Raw genomic sequence first — 18,888 nt, 5'->3', positions numbered from 1 at the left:
TATAGATATTAATAAACAAATTATTTCTATATGAGGATAAGATAGTCAATAGACTATATTATATTTGAAAAAAAAAATTGCAATACCTCCCATATGAAAAAAGAAGAAACTTTTCCAAAATGAAAAGAAAAATTGCCGTAACTTTTTTAATTTAAAGAGTGATTCTTTCATTGTGTTACAAGCAAAAGCATTCCCCATTGGAAAAAAAAAAAGACAAAAGCATATCCCCCCCAAACATGTCTCACATCTCAAAAAGAAATAATAAAAAAGGCAAATATCGTAGTCAAAAGTCAGACTAAAAAAGCAGAGACTTGATTATATTTATAAGGGGGGGATGCCATGACGCAAAACCGGGAACAACCTTCTCCTCCACCTATTCTTCTTCTTCGCCCATACGAGCAAGGCCCACCTCTCTCTCTCTCCTTCTTCGTCTTCTTCTCCACACAAACACAAACCTGTTCTCCTCTCTCTCTCTCGAGTGTGAATGGCGAAGAACGACGCGTCGTCTCTGGGATCGGTGGACGAGTTCCTGAAGCGGTGCGAGCAATCCGGCGATGCCGCGTACTCTGCTCTGAGATCAGTGCTGGAGCGTCTCGAGGATCCGAAAACCCGAACTCAAGCTCGGATCTTCCTCTCCAACCTCCAGAAGCGCTTCCCTACCAAGGACGACTGCGATCACTGCTTCCGCACCTATCATTTCCAGATTGAGGACATCTTCTTCGATCAGTATCAAGGTCTTCATTCCTCTCTCTCTCACTTCTCTTTCACTGCCTGTTTTGATTTGGTAATATCCAATCCAATGCTCTCATTTCTTTACCGTCGTTTTCGTTGTTTGCTTGCTTTGCGTTTTTGAATTTCTTTACTGTTTTGAAAAATTCCACATGCACATTACCACTGTTCTTGTCACTTACCTCAGCAGCCAATCGCATTATGTGTTTCGTTTCTCAACAAACTCACTTTTCGCCTAGCCGGTACTGATTTTCGCTTTATTGACTCCACATGTTTGTATATCTACATATACAACTACCAAAATTTTATGAGCTTATGTACACTTTTTCGCATATGATGGCCATACCGTTGTCACATCATATACACATGATTTTTAGTTTTCTTTCTGAATTTTGAGTTTTGTTATCAATCTAATGCATGTAACTCAAGTCATGGCTGGACTTTTAATAATGCAATCAACGATCAGTGGTCTGTATGTCTAAAAGAGCTAATTGGACAATTAGATAGTCTGATGCTGTTCTCGGGCTATTGCAGGTTACCAGGGTAGGAAGAAGCTGACAATGATGGTTATCCCTAGCATTTTTGTTCCAGAAGATTGGTCCTTCACTTTTTTCGAAGGACTAAACAGACATCCGGACTCTATCTTTAAGGACAAGTCACTTGCTGAGCTTGGCTGTGGAAATGGTTGGATATCCATTGCCATTGCTGAGAAGTGGTTGCCATCCAAGGTACTCTTTGTTGCTTGTTCTTGTCTTCCTTTAACAATCATGATATCTGCTTCTCCAAAAAGTGGTGAATAAACTCCTCGTTGCAGGTGTATGGACTCGATATCAATCCTAGAGCAGTCAAGATGTCATGGATAAATTTGTATCTAAATGCTTTGGACGAGGAAGGTCAGCCCATCTATGATGCTGAGAAAAAGACCTTGCTGGACAGGGTTGAGTTTCATGAATCAGATCTCCTATCTTATTGCAGAGACAATGACATTCAACTAGAACGAATTGTTGGTTGCATCCCTCAGGTATTGTCAACAATTACAATTAAAAGGGTGCGGCTGGGATAAATCTTTTGCCTGAATCGACTTGTGATATTATTTTTGATAGATTACTTTGTCAAATGGCCATATGAAGATTCATATTATGTAAGTTATCCCTTGTTGCTCTTGCAGATTCTTAACCCGAATCCAGATGCAATGTCTAAGATGATAACTGAGAATGCAAGTGAGGAATTTCTACATTCATTGAGCAATTATTGTGCGCTTCAGGTTAGTGCATATACTTGATAACATATTTTCCGTTCTATTATAAAATAGATATCATAAAATAACTGCCTTAATGTCTTTTCAAAAAAAAAAAAAAAATAAGGAGAAACAATTGCTACCTCATGTAAACTGCTTGTTAGTGATATGTGCTATTCCTTTCTGAGTACTGCTTTACAAATTGTGCTGTTCCAGTTATGTATTATTTCCTTTTCTATGCAGGGTTTTCTTGAGGATCAATTTGGCTTAGGTCTAATTGCTAGGGCAGTGGAGGAAGGAATAGCTGTCATCAAACCTATGGGGATAATGATCTTCAACATGGGAGGGCGTCCAGGACAAGCTGTTTGTAAACGCTTGTTTGAACGCCGTGGCTTTCATGTTAACAAGCTTTGGCAGACTAAAATTCTTCAGGCAAGTAACCCTTCTTTGTTTGGGTAATTTGATTTTCTTCAAAGTTGAGCTATTGATGAAATGCATTTTTACAGGCTGCAGACACAGATATATCAGCATTAGTTGAAATTGAAAAGAACAGTCCACACCGTTTTGAGTTCTTCATGGGACTTTCTGGAGATCAGCCTATTTGTGCTCGAACAGCATGGGCATATGGAAATGCCGGTGGTCGAATCTCGCACGCTTTATCAGTTTACAGCTGTCAACTCCGCCAACCAAATCAGGTATGCACTTCATTCTTCTGGCTTTTCCGAGTGGATCTTTATCTTCACATATGTGATGTTAATTACACTTATAGAGGGAAATTAAAAGGCCACTGAGTTAATACACTGACAGGTCAAGACAATTTTTGAGTTTCTTAAGAATGGCTTCCACGACATCAGCAGTTCTTTAGATTTATCGTTTGAAGATGATTCAGTGGCTGATGAGAAGATTCCCTTCCTAGCTTATCTTTCCAGTGTTGTGAAAGGGAGTTCTTTCTGCAAGTATGAACCACCAGCTGGAAGCAAACATTTTCGCAACCTCATTGCTGGGTTTCTGAAAACGTATCACCGTGTTCCACTCACTACTGATGTAAGACAGTATTCATGCTTTGCTTTGGATTATTTTCCCTTTTTGCATCCTCTAAGCAATCAATTAGCAACTCTTATGTGTATCATCTGTCTATTCTCCGTCTCTGTCACTGTCTCTCTCGTTTTTCATTTCTTTTGTTTTTGAAAGACTCTATCAGCCTCCTGGTTCTTGATTTTTTCTTGTTTTATTTCTGGATAAATTTTCTCGTGTAGTTTGACAAAAGTAAACTAGTATCTCAAGTTTTTTATTATTATTTTTTTTCAAGAAGTAAATTATGTGGAACAATAATTTACAGTCATATCCTTTTGCTTTGTACTCCTCACTTGTTAACTGATCTTATTAAAGTAAGTTTATGATGCATGAGGACGTCAAGGTGTTAGGTGGAGAAATCATTACACATAGCTTGTCTATGCTTTAATCCTAGGTAACCATGATCGTGCTTGCAGGAAAATATTGGTGTTTTAAGTGTCTGAGTTCTAAGTGATTGTTTTTATAAATTATGTAACTTCATGTCCTTGAATTTTGGTGGAAAGTGGAAACATACTTGTGCTTCCTTTGAAAGCTTAGTTTATTTTTTTGGCAGAACAGTAGAATATACATCATCTTCATGCTTTTTCCTGTCCTGTACTCTAAACTGCATTTCTGACTCATCTTATCTCATTCCTGTACAAGAATGTTGTTGTCTTTCCTTCAAGGGCTGTAGCAATAGAAAATGCTCTTCGGTTGTTCTCACCTCGTCTTGCAATTGTTGATGAACATCTGACGCGCCACCTTCCAAGGAACTGGTTAACATCTTTAGCAGTTAAGGTAATATATTCGTAATGTTGCTGTACTTTCAATCTTTAGTTATTCATTTTCGTTTTTACTCAGTATTATTGACCAAAAGTTTGGCCCGTTCATGCTCAAGACAGGATGTATTGTGTATCTAGAAGTATTTGCTAGACACTGTTAGCATGGATAATGCTATGATGACTACAGTTTAGTGGAATAAATTAAAGTTTATTGGAACAACACCAAGTAGTTTTAGCTGAGTCTTATGATATTTTCTGATTTCTGAAAGTCAAATGAGCTTAAAGGCTCAAATTTATGTGTTAGAAGAGGATACGAATACATGAAAAGGGAAGCAAGATCCCAACTACTTTTTAACATAAAAGATTTTATGAAGTGGTTTTCGGTCTATGGCTAATGATTGTCATAGTTCCACTTATTGTTTCCTTTGGTTAGTGGTACATTTGTTTAACTATTTGTACTGCTCAACTGTAGGGTGCAGGAACTGATAATCCTGCAGAGGATTCACTTACAGTTATTGAAGCGCCTCGACAGTCTGATTTGATAATAGAGCTTATAAGGAAGTTGAAGCCACAGGTGGTGGTTACTGGGATAGCTGATTATGAGTCTGTTACTAGTTCAGCCTTTGTACACCTTTTAGATGTTACAAGAGAAGTTGGATCTCGTCTTTTCTTAGACATATCTGATCATTTTGAGCTATCCAGCCTTCCAAGTTCCAATGGAGTCCTCAAATATATAGGGGGGAATGTTCTGCCATCCCATGCAGCAATTATTTGTGGCCTAGTGAAAAACAAGGTATTTTATTCTTTTCCCATTCATTCAGAAAAAATCCACAATTTAGCTAGCTATACCAAGAGAAGGCTTTTCTATGTATCTAATTGAAATTAAACCATACAATAGCTTTTTTTTGGGTCAGTGAACATACAATAGCTTGTAAGGCAATATTTTCTCATGAACTGAAGTTGAACAATCTTTCCAGGTTTATTCAGATCTCGAAGTAGCTTTTGTAATTTCAGAGGAGGAAAATATTTTCAAGGCCTTGTCAAAGACTGTTGAACTACTAGAAGGGAGTACAGCACCAATTAGTCAAGGTTATTATGGTTGTCTTTTTCATGAACTTTTAGCTTTTCAACTTGCTGACAGACATCCACCTCCACAGGTATGTCGGTCCCTTTTCTTGTGGAGTTTATGTTGATGAATAATTACATTTTTGATATCTATGAATTTACAAATATATCATGTATGAATCTTAATTTTCCAAAGATATTATAAAATGTTCTGGTTGGATGAAGAAAACCATTCAGCCTATCTGTTGGAAAAGTCGTTCTGTTTTCTGTTAGTGATATTGGGAGGGGACATGGAATGTTTGATGTTGTTTAGCATAGTTAGATACAGAGTAGTTTTGACCGTCTGCGGTCTACTGTCTGCCCACTGTTTAGCTAGACAACTTCAGAAATACATAACATTCTCATGAAATTTAATGTCAATTTAACTAATGTCAGTTTAACGTCTACGGTCTTTCCTTGAAGATGTTTATTTCTGGTTTATCTAATATCAATTATTCTTTTTTACCAGTATGGTTATTTGTTGATTGCTTTAAGAACTTCAACATGCTTTTCTTGTTCATGGATTTGCTTATACTATTGGTTTCATATATATTCATCAGAGGGAATGCACATCAGTTAAATCAGCAGAGATGATTGGTTTTGCTAGTTCAGCAAACTCGGTCCTTAATAATGCTGAGTTGGCAATTAATGAGGCAGGGAACTCTTCCCTGATTCATATGGACGTGGATCAAAGCTTCTTACATGTACCATCACCTGTCAATGCTGCAATTTTTGAAAGCTTTGCCAGACAGAACATAGCTGAGTCAGAAATAGATGTCACCACTAGCATTAAGGAATTCATAAAGAGCAATTATGGCTACCCACTTGATAGCAACACCGAATTTATATATGCTGACAGCTCGCTAGCTCTGTTTAACAAGTTGGTTCTTTGTTGCATACAAGAAGGGGGGACATTGTGCTTTCCTTCTGGCTCAAATGGAAACTATGTTTCTGCTGCAAAATTTTTGAAAGCAAATATTGTAAATATACCTACAAAGATCGAAGAAGGCTTTAAACTGACAGAAAAGGGTCTTTCAGGAGTCCTAGAGACTCTGGATAAACCATGGGTATACATTTCTGGACCAACAATTAACCCAACCGGTGCGCTATACAGCAACAAAGAGATTGAAAATTTACTGTCTACCTGTGCCAAATTTGGGGCTAGGGTTGTGATTGACACTTCATTCTCGGGTTTGGAATTTGACCCTGAGGGTTGGGGTGGCTGGAGTCTGGTGGACAGTTTGTCAAAGTTATATTCTTCTAGCCAACCATCTTTTTGTGTCTCTCTGCTCGGGGGATTGTCTTTGAAGATGCTGAGTGGGGGACTCAAATTTGGGTTTCTGGTTCTGAACCAGTCTGCTGTGGTGGAAACATTTTATAGCTTTCCAGGATTAAGCAAACCTCATAACACTGTTAAATATGCCGTTAAGAAGCTACTGGGTCTGAGAGAGCAGAAATCAGGAGATCTTTGGGATGCCATTGCAGAACAGATAAGAAATTTGAAGAGTCGATCCAAGCGCTTGAAGGAGGTGAACTATCTCTCTCTCTCTCTCTCTTTTCTTTTCCATTCACTATACATCGATTTTATGTATTCCAAATAAAAGCTAATCTCAAGCTATGGTGTAACATATTGAAGGCATTGAACCTTGCAACCCAGTTTCAAGTCGATTGTTTATTAGCATATGTCCTTGGGTGCCTTCCTCAAGTGCTTTAAAGTATAATTATGTATTCCCTGGAGTATCTCATTCTAATTTCCATTATCAATCTAATTTTGTTAGACACTGGAGAAGTGTGGATGGGATGTGCTTGAATCTAGTGGTGGTGTTTCCATGGTGGCCAAGCCCTCATCTTATTTGAATAAGACTGTTAAGTTCAAGCAATATAAAGATGGAGGCAGCACTGAAGATGGAACAGTGCATGAAGTTAAGCTTGATGACTCTAATATCAGGGAGGTCGTTCACAAGTCTACTGGCTTATGCATCAATAGTGGCTCCTGGACTGGAATTCCTGGCTATTGTCGTTTCACCATTGGTCTTGAAGAAAGTGAGTTTGAGCGGGCATTGGACTGCATTGTTCAATTTAAGAAGACCATCAGTAACTGAACTTCTGTACCACTCTCACATAGAATCTGTTTCATTTTTTTTCATTACTTGATTGAGCTGGTCCGTCACAAGCCAATACCCCGTCAGCTTGGTATGGGTTGAATTTGTGGTTTTCCCTTACGGTGTACCAAGCAAAGCATTATTTTTCCTTATTTGATTGAGCTTGAGAGCTCTAGGTTTTCACTCATTTTTGTATCTTATTTGTGCTACACGAAACATCCTCGCTCAATAACATGTACTTGTTGTTGTTGGAGTTGAGTCCTATAGGTATACCATCTCATCTTTTATGGATTTGGTCTTGTGTTTTTTAATTTGCTCAGTTTTCCTTTACATCGGTCATCTGGGTATAAATCACCTCCAGGCATTAACAAATTGCACAATTTCTTTTTTCCTCTTGGTTGTGACTGGTTATTGACTTTGAATCACAGGTATTGATTCATCTAGGGGATACATGACATTATATGATTTTCTTCGATTTGGTGGGGCAAAAACTGTTGATGTAGATAATTGAGATAAAATAGAGGTTGAGGGAGATGGTGATGGCAGCAACTAAGCCAATGTATTTATCGGATCACCCTCAAAGGCTCAAACTATATCAAGATTACATCAGTATACAATCAAATATACAAGTACCATAAATAGAGAGATGATTGCAGTTACTAAGCAAAACCAAGAATCAACTAAATTTTCTGAACAAGCAAACATGAAAGTTAATAACGAAAAAAGGATGCGTCTCGATAGCTCATCTAACAACAGACCTACTCTGTCTCAAAGTTAATTTTTGGAAACATGTATGTCCAAAAATGCTTTGGCTAGATTACTAAAGCTGACATTTGCTGCTTCAGCAGCAGCATATCTCTTCATGACGTCAACCACTTCTGGGTTCATAATCTCTTCCGTATTAGATGTGTTGCAGAGATAATAAAGCGATCCAATTGCATAGTTCACGGTGTTTCTAACTGGGCTTGATAGACATTGAATAACAAGGGGTATCCCGCCACACTGGGTGACAATTGCTGCATTGGCCGGATCAGGGCAACAATTGCAGATTCCGCCTAACCCAAATTCCACAAGCTTCTCATTTGGCTCTGTTATGCAGTCCAGAAAAAGTTCCACCACATTGAGCTGGCGCAAATACGTATAATTGTAAGGATCATAAGCAAAGTTAGCCAGATTAGCAACAATCTTCTCTTTTGATTCTTCACAGGTGGTACTCTGAAATTGAGTCACCAATTCCTGAAGGTATTGCAGCCTTGAAGTACCATATCTTCCGGTTCGCTCTTCTTGCCTCCTATCATTGGTAAACATCTATTGAATTGGTGAACCCTGCTGACCTTTTGCTCAATAAAGTCCTGGCTAACTCGTGCGTTGCCTGAAACAAATTAATTTGGTTAGCATGCAAGCCTAACTATATAAAAAGAGCTTTCAAGTCTAGTTAAGGATGAACTCTGCCTAAGTGGATTTTTCAAACTGAAAACATCAAATAGAATAGAATCAACAAACTACATAAGGAGTAATGAAATATAATTTAAATCCAATGAAGCGATTACTAAACTGTAACTTAATTAAGTTGTTGCTTCACACTAGCACCTAACTAAAAGACCTTCAATACAATCCAGTATGGCATACAGCCCTGATTGGGTAATCATCTTTGTCTACTAAGGTCAATTTTTTGTTTGCATGATATCCGAAAAGAGATTCACCTGTTATAGGAAATAACCATCTTTTGCGAAATCTTGATCTGGTTAAATAATGATGACCCAAAACATGTATGCCATACTCGGTTCTATTGTAAAATTTCCTAATAATATAATTAATTGAAACCATGAATTGAACTATAAGAACTAATTAAAATGCCTGTTAGTATAGTTACAAGTTCAGAGCACTGTGATTTAAAATAATACAACAGTTGCACCAATTCATCAATTATGATTTTACATGATGAAACTACATGTACAACTACATCCAAGAAAATGAATAGAGCAAGAGAAAATCAACTAAATCTGAATGTTAAAAATTTGATTAAATGTACTAATTCAAGACTTCACCGCACATACACTGAAAAGGTGCCTGTTTTCAGTGAGCTTAAATCCCGCATGTTCTGGCTTAAAACTTTCATTTTTATCCTAGGCATTTTGCCTGACATATCTCCCCAGATTGTCTGTGGGAGGTATTGCCCAAGCAATAACCAATGCTATCCACCCAACTAAACCCCACTTCTTTTCTAACTCTCCTATTTCATACAGTTCCTTATGTTCACCATTTCCCCTTCCCGTTCTCTGCATACAAGTTGGAAAAACAACCCATAAGAACCTGGTTTACTTGGTCCTAGTCCCATCAAAACATCTGCTGCTCGCTGAACCCAAGACAGCTTTGCAACAGAGAACACCCTGTCTGACCTACCAATTTCTCTGCTTTCTCCAATTTCTGCCCCACTAACACGTCCCCATACCAATAAACTAATGTAGAGGAGATGGTTCTGTCTGATAGTCTTTGGCCATTCATTGAAAGAGCTGATGGCGAATCTCAACCACTCCCTTTCTGCCATATGCAGTAAGTAGAGAAAGGCATGTGACTGAACCAGGTCTCATCCCTTCTTTTACCATCTCCTTGAATATTTCTGTCACTGAGTTATATTCTCCATGCCCAGCATATCCAAAGAGTACTGCAGCCGACGCAAACTGATTTCTATGAGGTGTCACACTCAAACTCTTTGGGACTCACAATTGCTTCCTCACTTTGCATACATATCTGGTCATACTCAAACCTTAGATCAGTCAATGGTCCAAGCTTTATCAGAAAAGAGCGGCATTTGTTGGCTGTATTTCAGAGAAATAACCTGAGCACGATTAATTGCACTTACAAGAGGACCAAATGCATAATTGTTTGGCTTATGTTCCATAATTGCTAATAAGAATGTCTTTACCGCATCATGACATAGCCTGTTATAAGCATAACCTGATATCAAAGTATTTGACGGTTTGATTTCTCTATGGTTCAACTCATCAAAAACCATGACAGAGTCAAGCATGGACTCAAAATTAGCATATATGGTAAAGCATGGACTCAAAAGTAGCATATATGATAAGCTATTGCAAACAATATGCTTTGGCAGAACGCCAGTCATTATGCAAAACCCATAGATGATCTGCCTACTTCCCCCAAGTTCCTAGTTGATATAGCATGGATTAGTCCAACATATGTAACCTCTTGTCATTAAATGCAGCTTCATCTATAAAAATTACAGTACAAGGCGCTACACTGATCATTTCATGAACTCAAAACCCACCTTGCATCTTAAATAACCTCAGACGTTTAATAGGTCGAGAGTGATCCATTACAAACCAAAACATGATTTCATATCCTGATTTTATAAAAAGCAAAATATCTGTCTCCCAAGGTCCATATTCTTTTCATGACTGCTAGCTGAAATGCACCACTTAATGAGACATGATCAAGTTCCATTCCTTGTTTCTCAATTTCATTGAAGATGAAAATAAGTTCATGCCCATGCTTTCCATCTTGAGAATAACCTGATACTGCATTGCATTCCATAACACCAGATGTTTAGTCGTGAAATCATCATACACACTTGTAGCTTCGATCAAATGTCCCCACCAAGAATACATGCATATAAGCGCATTCCCAACAAAAACTTCACAATCCAAGACAGACTCAAATAAAAGAGATGCAGTTGTGATCCAATGAGGAAATCTTCATGATTTGCAAGAAAAGCACGGACGGAGTATAAGTCACCGGATCAAGAAAGCCCCATTAAAATTCATCTTAAGAGCAAATATCAATGCGTCCTCACTCTTATGAAATCCCACTGTATTCCTGTAAATTGTAACAGTAAGGTAGATGAGGCATGCAATATGTTTACAGTACACTTATCTGGTTTAAGGGTCCCTTTGACAGTAAGGGCAATGGTAACTTGATGGGTGTTCTGGGACAATAAAATAGTCAAAATTTCTTACAAAGAAAGTGGTGAATTGAGGTAGTTTCTGATTGGGGATTCGGTCAAACTGGTGGGTATATGAATGGAAGCCTTTGCATGGGTATTAGGGTTTTGAGATTCAGGTGGCAGGTAATCTTGAAAAACTAACCCATTAATCAGAAACCAGTTCATCCATATATCCAACAATGTCGTTTGACACTTTGACACTAATTGAAAAATTTCTAAGGAGGTGGACGACAATGGTATAGTGTTGGAAAGCAAGTAAGGGGTTCAGGAGAAAAATATTGAGTTGAGGTCTAAATAACAATTACATGTCAGACAAATCATAAACCTATCTACAGCTCTCAATCGGATAGTCCCAGCATAGACACCCAAACAAATTAATAACAATGTCTACAACAATAGATAGCATTACGCACTATTTGAACCAATGTTTTAAACTACGCCTCAGTGTTTTTTGGTGAGCCTCAAGAAGGCGTTCGCCTCCTTGAGGCGTAAGGCGTAAGCCTTATGTATAAAAGACCTATATTGATGTAATTATTATGCTTATATATGCCACATTAAGAGTAACCAAAAGAACATTATTAATTGTCATTCACTCATAATAATAAAGTACTAGAACCATATGATTCAACAAAATCACCAACATAAAATGAAATCAAAGATCTAAAGTTGAAAGACCAAAGGTGAAGAACAATTGTCAACAATTCCAATGGAGTGTGGATGACTTAGGAAATTTGGACAGTAAATAGAGCAGGTCTTATATAAATGCAAGGGATTGATCTTTATATTTTGATAACTTGATTCATAGTTAACTACTCTAAACACTAGAGAAATATTCTTCTTCACGCCATGGCTTTTGCATTCTGTATGTTTTTTACTAATCCTTCTACAACAACTATCATTTTCCGCTATGGCTCAAACTTGCAAAAATATATCTTCGGGTTCATCTCTCATTGCACAGGAGAATAACTCTTTTTGGGCCTCATTTGCTTTTGGTATCCAAAAGATTTGTAATGGTCATTTGGTTTAACAAGATACCAGAAAGAACTTACCAGCCATTTGTTCTGGCTAACCAGAATTCAATCAGTTCATGGGAGAGTTTTAATCTACCAACTGATACAACCTGCCCACACAGACTGTTGGTCTAGATAGCGCGCACTCTATGCTCCCATAAGAAAACAAATTACTCAAAGGGAAGGTTCCTGCTTACACTGAATCTGATGGTAATTTTGTGTTTTCGACAACTTAATTTTCCATTGGATTCTCCTAATTTTGATTACTGGTACATGGAAACTGAGAATCAATTATAACCACCTGCACTTCTGCACTATAAACCAACTTATTTCCCATGCTACCTGCACTATAAAGTATAGACACAATAATCACCCGAAAATCAACCCGGCAACTAAATTTATAATGATATATACTCTAATGACCAGATAAAAGTTTTTCAACTTTTTCATTGGCAGAAGCAGAGAGGAACTTGATACAGATCGGAGGTTTCACATTCACCAGATACATATATTCAAATATATTCTTGATATTACCCAGATAAATATAGCATTGGTTCAAACACTGATTTTTCAAGATTTATAATGGAATCATACCTTCAAATGGAATTGAACTCCAATACCTTCAAATTGACTGCTGCGAATCGACGAATCGAACTCCAACACTCGCTCACTCTGAGTTAGGGATCGAATTTGCTGCCTTTTGGAAGAGAGAAAGTCTGAAACTCTGAGAATTCGGCTCTCCAACACTCTTAAACACAATCCGTTTCAAAACTCTGAGACGTCGTTCCTGCGCCTCAGCAGCCTACCGATCGAAACCCACTCAATTTCATGCCTGATTTGAACTATTATGATTCTGGGTCGTGGTCGAGACCGGGAAGCTCGAAAGTCGAAACACAGGCCGGCCCTCGATCGATCACCAGAATCTACCAACAAGGTGCAAACTAATGGAGCTCACTAACTTGGGCCATGGGACTTCCTAGGAATTAACTAACAAAATGCCAACGTACGTAGGTAATTAAGTTTCTTTAAATTACTACCTGACCTGGCTCCTCTTGTTTTATCTACATAAGAGTGGCTTCTGTTCATTGTCTCGACTCGACCTGGTCAGGACACACTAAATCTAGTATGGTCATATTGTGGAGGATTGTCGGATCAATGTAATGTTTGGCTCATATACTTGCACATTTAGCTAGCTAGCTAGTAGTCTAGTACTACCTACTTGCTCCGGAAGACAAAGTTTGGATGGAAGACTGAAAATGTACTTAATAACATTGGTTTTCTTTGTTACTAATCTTGGATCCTTCTCTTTTCACGTCTCGCTCGCTTTAATATAAGGGATTTTGTCCATTTACCCCATTTCTAGGGATTTTTTTCCCACTAACCCCATTAAGTTTTTTTAATTCTTTCTTACCCAAAACACTCTAAGGAGGTCTTCCCTAATACCCCATTAAGATTTTTTTTTTGTTTTTAAATTTTTTTTAATACCATTTTACCCTCACCCCTTTGTTACTTAGAGAGAGAGAGAGAACATAGAAGAGAGAGAAACTATAGGAGACTTTGCCGGAGCCCGGTCACCGGCCGCCGGAATCCGGTCACCGGCGCCGCCCACCGGAATTTGCTAATCTCACCGAAAGTTTTTTTTACTTCCAATAGACATCTATTGCCCCTTAATAGTCGTCTATTGCCCCCAATAGACGACTATCAGTCATGTATTGCCCCCCAATAGACGACTATCAGCCATGTATTGCCCCCCAATAGACGTCTATTGCCCCCCAATAGAACTTTCGGTAGCCGGAATGAGAACTAATCTTCCAAAAATTAGACAAATAAAACTATGATTAAAGAAAAAAACTAAGAGATTATATCAATTTTAAAACGTCTATTGCCCTCCAATAGACGTCTATTGCCCCCTAATAGAATTTTCAATATCCGAAATGGGAACTAATCTTCCTAAATTTAGACAAATAAAACTTTGATTAAAGAAAAAAACGAGGAGATTACATCAATTCAAAACATCTATTGCCCCCCAATACATGTCTATTGCCCCCCAATAAAAAAAAAATCTTCTTTTTTCTGTCCTTCAACATTAAACTGATTGTAACTAGTCTCTTTTGATAAGGAATAAATCAGAAAAAAGAGATAAACCAATTATTAGCGAGCTACAATATGATTCTCACTGCAATATCAGAATAAATCCGGTGCCCAATAAAGAGAGACTTGCTACAATCATTATTGGCGCAACTTTTGTCCACCAACTCGTCTGACTGCAATATTTCCCACGTCATCATTCAATCCACAACACTGTTACACGCATAAAACACAAAACCATTGACAAACCTGGTGATCAGGAACCTGACGACCATTGCTCACATCCTACCATTTTTTTTCCACACCACGATCAACAACTCAACATTAACACAGCCAGAAATTGAAGAAATAAATCCAAAAAAGCCGAACTTGAAATCTATTAGGGATGATGCTGGAGATGGCGCCGCCGAACAAAGCGCGTTGAGAATACGTTGCCTGTGCCATAACGACGACGTATCCAAATCGCTCAGTAAATTCACTTTCTCCAACCCTTCCTCTCCGGCCCCGGTTCACTGCAACCAGACCCACCTTTCCCGCCGTGCCGCCCCTTCGGTTCCGCCTCAACCTGCTCTTCTCGTGGCTGTCAATCTTGTCAGAGATCGACGTGTACTCCCGACGACGCCAGCGACCCGTACCGGAATCTCCGAGAAGCTCCTGCGCTCAACGCCCACGCCGACGAGCTGGATTTGAAACTAGCACCGAAGGGGAAGGAAGGCTTCGACGCAGGCGAGGCCCACTGTGGAGGACATGCGGCGCGAGGTGGTGATAATGAAGCATCTGCCCTAGAATTCCAGAATTACAGGCCATTGTGGCTGGGAAACTTTCTCCGGCGAAGAGGGGAGAGAGAGAGCTGTGTGCCTGCGTCGGCTGGAGAGAGAGGGGAGAAAGTGGATAATGATGTAATTTATTAATTAGGTTGAGGGCAGAATGGTCATTTTACTTTAAATTGTGTTAGTGGGAATAAAAATCTGTTGCTGGGGTAAGTGGGATAATTTTGGATTATTTTGGGGCTTTGGGTCAAGGACCCTTAATATAATAATATATATTGGGTGTGAAGATTGTCTGAGTTACAATTTAATTAATGTAATGGATTATAGCCTTCCTTTATAAGTTTATAAGGTGAAAAAAGAAAAAAGAAAAATGCGCTACATAGAAGGGAAAATTAAAAGAAGAGATCGATGGAGTACGAGGAGCCAAGAAAAAGGTTCCAATTCCCAAAAGAAAATACGAACAAAACCAAGCTGAATATACATACAGGTATAGGTATAGGTAATCCTCCTCCTAGCTAGCTATAACTTCTTGGGCACAGCTCTCAGAGGCTGAGCCATTTGTAAGGTGAGGCCAAACTTATCTTCCATGTTCATAGTCTCGGGTACAACTCCATCTTCAAGCTCCCAATCAAAACAGTTAATTAATGAACCCAACATCAAGTGCAACATTCTTATTGCCAATGGAAGTCCAGGACAAATTCTCCTCCCACCACCAAATGGAATAAGCTCAAAGTTTTTCCCCGTAACATCAATTTGGTTGTCTAATCCCAGGAACCTCTCAGGCATAAACAAGTTTGGGTTGTCCCAAGTGATGGGGTCTCTGCCTATGGCCCAAAAATTGATTAGAACTCGTGCACCCTTTGGGATTATATACCCGCCAATCTCTATGTTTGCTTCTGCTTTCCGGGGGAGTAGAAATGGAACTGTTGGATGAACCCGAAATGTTTCTTTGATTATTGCTTGTAAGTAAGGGAGTCGTGCAATGTCTGATTCCTCAACTAGTTTCCCTTTTCCAATCACTTGCTCAAGTTCTGCTTGAACTTTCGAAAGGATTTCTGGGTTGCGTAGTAGCTCAGCCATTGCCCATTCCATTGTGGCTGAACTTGTGTCCGTACCAGCAGCAAATAGATCCTATATATTGTTAGATAAAATCAATGGAATGAATCATGATGAACAAAACAGAATCACAGAAACAATCCCAATTATTGTAATAATAGTAAACTTGAAGCAAGTGTATGCTTCGATAAATTCAATTAATTTCACTAGGCAATTCGGTCTTTTTTCATTTATTCAAATCTAATATTTTAACTCTGTGTATAACTATGCAAGTGTGTGGGTGTGTGTTTGTGTGTGTGTGTCAAAGTATTAGTTTAGGAAACAACGGTTAAATTTTTAAAACCCAGATATTACCCTTAATTGATAAAAATGCTTCAACAACCAAAATCACATGTTCCATGGACAATTAGGTAGAATAGCAAAGAAAACATAATAATATAAAAAAGATAAAAAAAAATTGACTGAGGACATAACTTTCCCTGAAAAAAAAAATTGTCAAAAGATAAACTCTTTTGAATCGTTTTATTTTTCTTTTTCTCTTTGAAAAACTAAACCCTGAACAATATTGTTTATTTTTCCGATTGACATTTACATGGTTTTGAACAGTGTGAATTATAAGCATGAGAGCAATCTAATTAACCAAGGACTTTGAGGAAGAAATCTATTATTTGAACGAAAAAATTATTACACACAAAATCTCAAAAGAAAACTAATTTTCATTTAAAAAAAATGTTAATATATAAAGTATAAAATATAAATACATTATATATATATATATATATATATATATATATATATATATATATATATATATTCGAATAAATACTGGTAGAGGTAATGTTTTATTTTGATCAGATTTAGTGACACTAATGACATTTAAGTAACCATAAAAATGGAAAACAAAGATTATTATTGACTAACCAGAAATAAATGTTGAGTTTCAGGCATGTCCATATCCTCCATTTTCTCTTCATTGATATTCAGAAGTGTATCCAACATATCATTGGTTGAGATATAACCATCCCGTTTTCTTGATTCCAACCTTTGATGGATCATTCGATCAAACATGTCTACTGTAATTTGGAAGTAACGGGTCAAGCGCCGCCTTATGCCTTGCGGATCAAGCTTCCTAAGAAAAGGAAAATAATCCGCCAAGTTTGGTTTTCCTATCTCTTCCATCATACCCCAAACAGTCTCCTTGAACTCCCTAGCTGTCTCGCTACTCGGGTCAGCTAAATCCACAGAGAAGATAGTCTGTGACAACAGATTGAGTGTGGTTGAGAAAGCAGCCCTTCCGATATCCACTGCCTCACCGGCCCTCATGCTTTCATTGACATCATCTATGAGCTTTTGCACCTTTACCCGCCGTTTGGCTTGGTTAGCATCAAGAACTTTGGGGGCAAACAATTGCAAGTTGCATATTGTGCGAAGATTTCTCCATCTTGTTGATACGGGAAGCCAAGCCATGCTGTACTCGCTGTGTTTGCAGGCGTGGACTGCATCTGGGAGGGTTCGGTTGCAGAACACTTGGTCATGGGTTCGGAGGATTTCTTTGGCCAAAGTCGTTGAAGAAACTACGATTGTGGTTAATTGGCCTAGCTGCAAACTCATTATGGGGCCATAGCGCTGGGAAGGCTTAGTGAGGGAGAGATGGGGTTTGTCACCGATCTCAAACAGATTCCCAATCAATGGAAATGGCTTTGGTCCTGGTGGAAGCCTAGGTCTTGGAATTGCTTTGCTTCTTCTGGCAAGGAAATACAAGGATTGGATGGTGATCCAAGCAAAAGAAAGACATATTATACAATTCAAGAGATCCATATCTTTTCATCCAACCAAGGAAATACCATGCATACGCATATATATATAGACTTTCACAAAGAAAAACCTAAAATCATGGTAACTTAATAAGTAATGCCATATAATATTGCAAAATAAGACTCCCCATATATCCCCACATCGAGATCCGCACAGTCGGGACAAATGTAAATTGTCCGTAGTAATAATTATGGGTTTAGACTTTAGACGTTTAGTGTCAACTGTCAAGGTGGCTGGCTACCAATATCTCCACGGACGTAGTCTCATAGAGTGATTCTTGCGTGGGGCAGCCGCACCGCCACGTGGTGCGGCAGGCCAATCATTCCCCTAGCAGGAGGGTATTTTGGGTATTTCACATTTAAAAATCAGAGACAATTTCGGAACAAAGAAAAAAAATTCTGAGATTTGATTGGGCAGCCGCACCGTACACGTGGTGCGGCTACCCGCACCTAAGAATTGGCCAGTCTGATATAGTGTCTTAGCAGCCGGAGTAAATCAATTTTGATACGTAATAGGTGGGGACGTGTTAGGAAAGAGTCACATCTCATGACATTTGCGGAAATAGTAACAAATAAATAAATGAATATGTAATATCTGATGAGATTCGGCAATTGTGGCTATGTTCCTGAGATAAAGTATGGGTTTACTTTATTCTTTCACTTTGTAAAATAGTGAGATTAGTCAGATTACTATAATGACTAATTTTTATTTTTTTTAGAATAACTATAATGACTAATTAAACTTCAGTACTTCACTAAAGTGGTAAGACTCTCTCTCTCATTATTCGATCTCTCTAGAGGTATTCTCTCTCACACTTACTTGAGACACTTTTCTCTCAACCCTTCAAGTGAGGAACTCTCTCACCAAGTGCAGTAATTGTTTCTGCTTACAAATGATGAACTCCTAAACTCCCAGAGTTTAGTCTCAAACTCTCAGAATCTTGAATGAGTTTGAGCTCTTTGATCTCGAACTTCCACAAATTTGGATGCCTTTGTTCTTGTATCTAATGCTTTTATATATGCATTGCCCTTCATGCATGCAATTCAGCATATGCACGTATACCATGGGAACAAAGTCAAACTTCCTCCTTACTTCATGCCCAGTGATAGCATGCATGTCTCTTCCAACTTTCAACATTTTGCAGCACCAATTAACCTAGCTATACATAATTACATTTA

The 18,888-nt window shown here is 38.3% G+C and overlaps 3 protein-coding genes across 7 annotated transcripts; 1 reads left to right on the top strand and 2 right to left on the bottom strand.

Annotated features, from left to right (window-relative positions):
* The first annotated feature begins 338 nt into the window (after nucleotides 1-338).
* Nucleotides 339-7,298, top strand: LOC133707354 (methionine S-methyltransferase). Its single transcript, XM_062132905.1, has 12 exons — nucleotides 339-734; nucleotides 1,264-1,457; nucleotides 1,544-1,750; nucleotides 1,898-1,993; nucleotides 2,210-2,398; nucleotides 2,473-2,661; nucleotides 2,774-3,010; nucleotides 3,683-3,817; nucleotides 4,274-4,594; nucleotides 4,779-4,958; nucleotides 5,466-6,434; nucleotides 6,684-7,298. Exons 1-12 carry the CDS (start codon nucleotides 485-487, stop codon nucleotides 7,005-7,007), a joined length of 3,291 nt encoding a protein of 1,096 aa, XP_061988889.1. The 5' UTR covers nucleotides 339-484; the 3' UTR covers nucleotides 7,008-7,298.
* Nucleotides 7,299-7,619: 321 nt separating this feature from the next.
* LOC133707355 (uncharacterized) lies at nucleotides 7,620-13,122 on the bottom strand. 5 transcript variants are annotated; one of them, XM_062132908.1, is made up of 4 exons: nucleotides 12,576-13,122; nucleotides 12,179-12,323; nucleotides 12,021-12,091; nucleotides 7,620-8,379 (listed from the first exon to the last, which is right to left on the bottom strand). In XM_062132908.1, the coding sequence occupies exon 4, from the start codon at nucleotides 8,313-8,315 to the stop codon at nucleotides 7,782-7,784; it is 534 nt and encodes a 177-aa protein (XP_061988892.1). In that variant the 5' UTR covers nucleotides 8,316-8,379; nucleotides 12,021-12,091; nucleotides 12,179-12,323; nucleotides 12,576-13,122; the 3' UTR covers nucleotides 7,620-7,781. The 5 variants fall into 5 exon arrangements, with proteins under 5 accessions (XP_061988892.1, XP_061988891.1, XP_061988893.1 ...); XM_062132907.1 differs by having other exon boundaries at nucleotides 12,021-12,328; XM_062132909.1 differs by lacking the exons at nucleotides 12,021-12,091; nucleotides 12,179-12,323 and having other exon boundaries at nucleotides 12,602-13,122.
* Nucleotides 13,123-15,215: 2,093 nt separating this feature from the next.
* Nucleotides 15,216-17,832, bottom strand: LOC133746563 (geraniol 8-hydroxylase-like). The gene is made up of 2 exons (XM_062174731.1): nucleotides 16,817-17,832; nucleotides 15,216-15,970 (listed from the first exon to the last, which is right to left on the bottom strand). Exons 1-2 carry the CDS (start codon nucleotides 17,711-17,713, stop codon nucleotides 15,359-15,361), a joined length of 1,509 nt encoding a protein of 502 aa, XP_062030715.1. The 5' UTR covers nucleotides 17,714-17,832; the 3' UTR covers nucleotides 15,216-15,358.
* Nucleotides 17,833-18,888: the final 1,056 nt, after the last annotated feature.

The sequence above is a fragment of the Rosa rugosa genome, chromosome 4 (assembly GCF_958449725.1).
Source record: "Rosa rugosa chromosome 4, drRosRugo1.1, whole genome shotgun sequence".
Lineage (NCBI taxonomy): Eukaryota > Viridiplantae > Streptophyta > Magnoliopsida > Rosales > Rosaceae > Rosa > Rosa rugosa.
The sequence above is the reverse complement of the archived record's forward strand: the minus strand, read 5'-3'. Positions and strand labels throughout refer to the sequence as shown.